Source organism: Nannospalax galili, unplaced genomic scaffold (assembly GCF_000622305.1).
Source record: "Nannospalax galili isolate Female #2095 unplaced genomic scaffold, S.galili_v1.0 scaffold1252, whole genome shotgun sequence".
Lineage (NCBI taxonomy): Eukaryota > Metazoa > Chordata > Mammalia > Rodentia > Spalacidae > Nannospalax > Nannospalax galili.
Window position 1 is genome coordinate 595,809 of NW_008330482.1, and position 7,709 is coordinate 603,517.

A 7,709-nucleotide genomic window follows, 5' to 3' on the forward strand; every position below is an offset into this window, starting at 1 on the left:
AAATAAACCCTTTCCTCCCCAAGTTGGTATTGGTTAGAGTGTTTTGTCACAGCAATGAAGAAACAAACTAGGACAGACTCTGAAGAGTTTGCTTACAGCAATTTCAAGCTTTTGTGGCCCGCTCCTCCAAACTTTTCCAGCCTCTATCCAGTTCTTAATTCCAGGTTGTTACAGCAACACCCCTTGTCACTATCAACCCTGTAGGCTCTCTGAACTACCAATAACCAATAACACAGGAACATATTATAAAGAACAGAATTTTGTATCTCATATCTCTCAAGTGCAAAGGCACCAGCAGGTTGGTGTCTGGTAAGAGTTGCTCTTTACCCTAGATAGGGTCTCGCTGCTGCACTGTCTATAGAAGGAATGGAGTCCTCACTGGCAGATAGAACAGATGGGGAGCGGGCAGTTAAACACTTTCCACAGAGCCCTATTCATGAGGGTTCAAGCCTCATGCCTCAGTCACCTCCTAAAGGCCAAATCTCTTAATATTGTTGCACATGAATTATTATTAATTAATATTAATTAATAATGTTCAACATGAATTTGAGGACAAAAGTATTCAAGCCAGAGAAAGGACATTAAAATGAAAAACGGTTGTACAGGCACCCAAAAGCAGACAAAATGGGAGACTGCTAGCGTGATCCAAAGGAAAGTTCAGTGATTGAACCACACAAAGCAATGGCACAGTAAAATAAAAAAAGTATGCAAAGAAAGAAAAATGGGAAGGATATGTCTTGGTGTTCATGAATGATAAAGCAGAGGTTTCGGACAGCACTAAAGATAAGAGTAGAAGGCAATAGGAAAAGCAGTGCTGGGATCACTGCTTGTGTGCATCAGGCAGAGTCGTTTACAGCACAGTCACTCATGCCTATAAAGCCCCACAAGCTCCCCTATCTGCCAAAGACAACAGATAATGTGTGCTATATCCCCTCAACGGCATATTACACGAGAATAAATCTTAGAGATACAATATCTAATGAGAAAAATAAACTAAACACTCGTATCATTTTCTATAAAGCTTAGACATAAGCAGTATTAGATACTATATTGTTCTTTTAACACTTATAACACTATAAAATAGAAAAGGCTGAGTTACAGGGGATGCAAGTGTAAATCAATGGCAGAGTATGAGGTTGGTATGCCTGAGGCTCTGGGCTCAATTCCCAGCACCAAAACCAGAACAACGTAACCTGGGGTATAACAAACACAAACTGAGAAAGGCATTCTGTAGGTAGTGCAAAAAAAGATGAAGGAAAAGATAAGGAAAGTGGGCTGGGATACAGCTCAGTAGGTACATGCCCAAGACTTTGGATTCAATCCCTGTCTGTACTGCCAAAAAAAAAAGAGGAGGAAAGAAGGAAAAGTAGTTGATTTTACTGGTTAATCTTTTTTTTTTTTTGGTGAGTATGTGTATAGTGTGTGTATATTTGGTGCACACAAATGGGTATGCAGGTGCATGCACTCATGCATGTGCATACGGAAGCCAGAGGAGGGCACTGGATGTCTTCCTCTAAGGTTGTTCCTCTCATCCTCTGCTTCACCTTTTAGACAGGCTCTCTCACTGAGCTAGAAACGAGCTGTGTGTGTGTGTGTGTGTGTGTGTGTGTGTGTGTGTGTGTGTGTGTGCTCACGCATGCGCACGCTTGTTTGAAACAGGGTCTCCCTATAACTCTAGCCAGCCTGAAACTCACTATGTAGACCAGACTAGCCTCCATCTCACAGAGATCTGCCTGCCTCTGCCTCCCCACTGCTGAGATTAAAGGCTTGTGTGACCCAAGTTTTATTTATATCTAAAACTTGCTTCTTTTTCTTTTTTCTTGTTTGTTTCTTAGAGGCAGGGTCCTGATACATAGCCTTGGCTGGCCTTGAACTTGCAGTCCTCCTGTCTTAGCATCCCTACAGCTGTACACCAGTGTGCTGTACAATCTGCTTTTATCTTGTTCTTCCTAGGACCAGAGAATAGGTCTGCCTTCTTTTCAAGGTCATGCCCTTTGCCAGTATCTCTGTCCCCTCCTCTCCACCTGTCTGGAATCTTTTGGACCAACTCCTGACTGCACCTCCAGCTTTTCCTTCCTCTCAGGAAGCTATCTATAATCCCCCATTACCTTATGCCCTCCACCAGCTGTTGTTCTTGTTTCCCTTTCTGGAAAGAGTAGTTTGCATTTGCTTTGATCACGTTGTGCTTTTTAAATTATTTGATCAGTTTATTGGATATAGAAGAAATACATACAAATACACACACAGAAATACATACACACACAGCTTGGGTGTAAAACAGAAAAGTTAAAGAAAGCATACCCCACTGGCATCAAATGGTATCAATTTCCTTAAGGTAAGGGGTCAGGCTACCTGTTGAGAATTAGGGAAGTGAGATTGAGCAAAGGGCTCAGTCCGCAAAGGGTGACAGTTTGCAAGACACAACCAGATGGACAAAGGACAAATTGAAGGCACTAGAAGGTGCAACTGAGATAAGAAACAAAGTGTCAGCAGCACCAACTACAGGGCTGCCTGAATTCTTGGCATTGGTATAAAGCCCTATGTTCTGAAAGGGCAGATTTCTCAATTTCTGGTCTTATTTGGCTGGGGGTATAGCTCTCTGGCACAGTTCATGCCTGGCAAGCACAAGGCCCTGGGTGTCAGCCCTAGCTGCATGAAGAAAAATAAGGTCACTGTGCTTTGCTTGCTATCTCACTGAACTTTGATCTGTTCATGTTTTCTCCTTCAACCTAGTTTTTTAAAAAGCCACAAGGAGCTGGCATACATAAGGCCTCAGATCCATTCCCAGTATCACAAATAATAACAATAATCAGCAGACATATCAGAATTTCACTTAGCAACATTCCAGTTTTCTCATGTAGATAAAAATGACATGGAAGAGCTGGGTGTGGTGGTGTACGCCTTTGATCCCAGCACTTGGGAGACAGAGATAGGTGGATCTCTGTGAGTTCAAGGTGAGCCTGGTCTATATAGTATGTTCCAGGCCAGCTGGAGCTACAGGGAGACCTTGTCTCAAAAATTGCACGAAGTCATACTTCCTTGATACCTGTGCTGTGGTGTCAGTGAGCACTAATCGTGTCACCACCATGGCCTGCCTTCTGAGTCAAACCTAAATGCTTGTCAGTAAAGCATTTAAAATCCAGCTTCAGAACAAAAAGAAAAAAACAGAAACAAAATGAAAGGCCAGGCTTGATAGCACACACTTGTAATCCCAGCATTGAAAGACCTAGGTCATCGGGTAATTGCTGCCCCACAGGGAGGCCTGTTAGAAAAAAACAATGTGGGGAAACCATGCTATAATTCATTCCTTCATGAACAATTGAAATTTTACAAACTGTGGAGAAGAAGGAAGCCAAGCGTGGTGGCTCATGCCTGCAATCCCAGCATTCAGCAGGAGGACTGCTTTGAGTTTTAGGACAGCCATAAAACTACATAGGCTACATAGCAAGACCCTGTATCTTGGGAAAAAAAAAATGCTACTACTAACAATAAACAGTAATAATTAAATCTAACCCTCACTGCACTTTTACTTTCTATCCAGACACTTAAGAGCCATTGCAGCCTGTGTGGCTGTGAGGACTCCCCTGGTTTCTGGTACTCTGGACAGCAGGATCTACACAATCTACTCTCTATAGGACACACTGTAGAGAATATGTTTTAAATGGTATAAATCTGGTCCCTATGTTTAAGTAGCTCACAGTTGCAAAGGAAAGCCAAATTCATTAGTTTAGTAACACCAGGTGGTATGATCAAGTGTCAAGAAGTTCCAAAGACAATGTGTTTCTAAGAAAGCTGGACAGGTCTGGGCAGGACTGAATACTAGATCTGCTTTATTATTATTATTATTATTATTATTATTATTATTCCAAAGAGAGGCAATTTTAAACACATTTTTCCAGAAATAACTTGAAGCAGGTTACATAATAATATATATACAATGAAGTTTAAGGGAGGAAATATAGGAATAAGAAATCAAAGACCAAAGGATTGCCAACGTGGGTAGATCTGCTCTTATTAGCAAGCTACCTTGGGCAAGTTCTTTAACTTCTTCCTCAGTTTCCCCATTAACAATGCCTGGATGTAATACTCAACTCTGACAAGACCTAGAGTTAACACAGATTCCAAGGGGGTAAGGGTGCAGGTCCTACAATAGTCTCTAATTCTAACAAGAGTTACCATGTATAGGGCACCTAAACTTCTGAGTAACTAAGTCAGGGGCTCGTATAACTTTAGGGCATATACCTTGCTACAGCAGTTCACAGAACATACTATTACCAGTACATTATGAAAGGCACAACCCAAGAACAGCCAAGTGGAAGAGATGCACAGGACAAGGGGTCGGGGATGGTTCCAGGACTTTCCATGTTTTCTGTAAGCAGGATACCCACCCAAAGCCTCCGCAAGGTTTACTACCTGGAAGTTCTCCAACTCATCATTTAGGGGTTTTGTGGAGTTCCATTTGGCAGGCAGAGTTGATAGGATCCTTAGTCATTTGTGATTAATTCATCTTTAGTCCCAGTCACCTCATCAAAGCTAAAGGGTCAGACTGAAAGTTCTCACTCCCTAATCACATGGTTGGTTTTTCTGGTGATCAGACCCAATTCCAAAGCCATTGAGGAGCATATCAAGGATATCTCATCAGCAGAGCTCCGTCACATGGAAAGAATCCTCTTTTGAACAACAAAAATGCTCCCATCACTCTCATTGATGCCTAGGACAAAGACCAAATACACATTTCTTTTTCTGTTTTTTTTTTTTTTTTTTTTTTTTTTTTTTTTTTTGTCTTTTTGAGACAGGATCTCCCTGTAGTCCCAGTTGGCCTAGAACTTGCTATGTAGACCTAGAACTCGCTATGTAGACCAGGCTGGCCTCTGTCTCAGAGAGATCCACCTGCCTCTCCCTCTTGAGTGCTGGGATCAAGGACACCACCACACCAGGCTAAAAACCAATTTCCTTTTATCCCACTTGTGCCTTAGGACTTGGACACTTTTCTGGCTTCCCAACTCAGAACACTTGGGTCTCTACTCAAATGTCAGCCCCTAGAAGCCTTGTCTGATCATCTACTTAAAACAGAATCTTCCTCCATGCTCTTAACCCTTTCTCTTGCCCCTGCCCTGCTTAATTTTCTCCACAGCACTTAACAATACCTGAGACTATTACAATTACCCCCTTCCATTCTAATAAGATGTAAATTCTCTAAAGGAATGATCTTAAGTCATAGCTGGATCCCCAGTACTTGACATTTCTAACATAGAACTTAAAGCACCTGTTGAACAAATAGTGGTAACAGCAAAAACAAAACATCAGCACTGGGGCTAAGGATATAGTCACTGGTAGGGTCCTGAGTTGGTCCCTAGCACAAAATAAAAATAAAAACCTATAAAAGGGTCCATAAGCACAAGACCCTGGGTTTTATTTCCAACACTGCAAAAAGAAAAAGAAAAGAAAAATGAAGGAGGTGGCTGTGAGGATTAAATGAGAGAACACACAGAAATATAAAGTAATGCAATGTCTAGCACATAGTAAGCTCGGTAACCTTGGCCAAAGCCCTTATCAATGGACTGCAGAAGAGGGTGAGGTCAACACAGGCTAGAGCAGTCAACCAACGGCTTCAAGGAGGCGGGTGGATCTTGAGTTTGATCTGCTAGGACATGGTTTTTCTCTCTCATGGGGACACTGAAAAATGTAGAAGTGTCCCCTCCTCTGCTCCGGCCACCCATCCCCTATGTGTGCTGTCTTCACGCACCATGGATCAAATGCAGTCTTCACATTGTAAGAATTACCTACCTACTCACGAGACTCTCTCTGCCCATCTATTAATCTACTTATCTTTCATTTCTATATACCAGAGTCTAGATGAATTTCACAACCAAGGGACACTCAATGAAATCACTAAATTAATTAAATTTCAGAGACCTGTAGAAAATAAGCAACCTACTCTTCTGTCCAACAATCCAGATCTAAAGAAATACTCAAGTCTACATTAAAATAAAGTACAGAACACTTGGCATGGTGGTGCACACCTTCAATCCCAGCACTCAGGAGGCAGAGGCAGGGGATCTCTGTGAGAGCAAGGCTAGCCTGGTCTACATAGCACATTCCAAACCAGCTAGGGTTACAGGGAGACCCTGTCTCAAACCCCACCTCCCCCCAAAAAGGAAGAAAAAAAAGTACAAAGCCAGCTAGATGGTTCAGCAGGTAAAGGCACTTGCCACCAGGGAGTAGTCACTTGTCACTAAGACTGAGGACCAGAGTTCAAGCTCTGAAATCCACTTGTAGAAGAAGAGAAAACGGATTCCTGAAAGTTGTCCTCTGACTTCCACATGGGCATGACTGTTCTCTCTCTCACACACACAAACACACACACTTTTTTTTTTTAAGTAGTAAAAAATAAAGTACAAAGATCACGTGCACTTTGAAAGAGGGAAAGAAAGGAAGCAAAAGGTGCGACCACCCACGGGGGAACAATCAACAGACTATGAGGGCACCTATACCAGGCAGAATAACTTCTAGGACACTTACTGAAACAATTCCTAAATATATTGTTAACTGAAAAAAAGTTGGAGAATACGAAACGTGATTTCAATTAGGTGAGACAAAATAAAACAACACATACGTGCGCGCCCACGCGCACATACACACACACACACACACACACACACACACACACACACACACACACACACACACAGAGCTGCTCTGTGCGTCTGTATGGATGTATAACTCAATTCTTCAAGATCTTGCTTGAAACGTATTAAGTTTCAGTATTTGCTGAATGAAGACATTCGGGACGATAAGGACTGGGAAATACATCTGCTTTTCATGCTAAATATTTCTATCCTGTTTGCATTTGCTTTAAGGTACTACTTGTATTATTAAAAAGTGAATTTTTTAAGCTGCAGGATTTGGATACAGACCATAAGAGGATCCAGGCAGCAGCCTGCGATGAATCTTCCCCAGGTAACTAATTTTGAGCAAATAGAGCTCTTACACAGCACCCGCACGCTCTGACCCCTTAAAGATGTTCAGAAAAGCGCTGATCTCAGAAGGGACCAGCACGCTTTTTCTAGAGGGCTTTCCTCCCAAACCAGGACTCCTCAAGCTGGGCTCCGGAGGGTCCTGGTCCTTGGTCTCCATCCCGGAGGGCGGACGGCGGCGGAGGGAAGCGCTGCGAGCAGGTGCAGGCTCGGGGCAGCGGAGCAAGTACACTTACGTTCCGACTGGCTTCTTTGGCTGTAGCCTGCCTCCCCTGCTCAGGCATCGTCCCCCACAAATGCCAACTTCTTCCTGGGATCCGTCAGAGTTCAAAGGTCACCTGGTCAGGGGTGGGAAGCGCGATGTCAAAAGCCCTAGAGCAGAAAGCGTGCACTGGCATCTGTGCGGTCCCTTCACCGCGGGACTCTGGAACTCGCCCTCCGCCCGGCCGCGGTGCACCTGACCCGGGGGCGCAGGGCTGAGAGCGCTCGAGGGGCGCGGGCCTCGGATTCCCCAAGCCCAGGCGGCCCGGCGGTGTCCGCTACCTGCGGCCAAAGCGCTGGGGACTCGCGGCCAAGGCCGCAGACCCAGGGCTCGCCCACCGCCCGCCGCTCCGCGCAGCCCCTTCTCCTGGCGAGGCGGACTCAGCACCTAAGAAATTGACCCGCGGCCAGCCAGGACCTCCCATTGGGTTCCCAATGGGCGGTTGGCCCAGCGGTGGGGGCGGGGCGGGG

At 44.3% G+C, this 7,709-nt stretch overlaps 1 protein-coding gene across 2 annotated transcripts in view; it reads right to left on the bottom strand.

Moving 5' to 3' along the window:
- The window catches only part of Atp7b (ATPase copper transporting beta), a 67,658-nt gene extending 60,225 nt beyond the window's left edge, over nt 1–7,433 (bottom strand). Inside the window, exon 1 of one of the 2 annotated variants that reach the window (XM_008847356.3) lies at nt 7,214–7,433. In XM_008847356.3, coding sequence (XP_008845578.1) covers nt 7,214–7,261 — 48 coding nt within the window. In that variant the 5' untranslated portion in view covers nt 7,262–7,433. Of the gene's footprint in view, nt 1–6,917; nt 7,012–7,213 lie in introns of those variants that run through there. The other variant, XM_029570561.1, reaches the window with a different exon arrangement.
- Nucleotides 7,434–7,709: the final 276 nt, after the last annotated feature.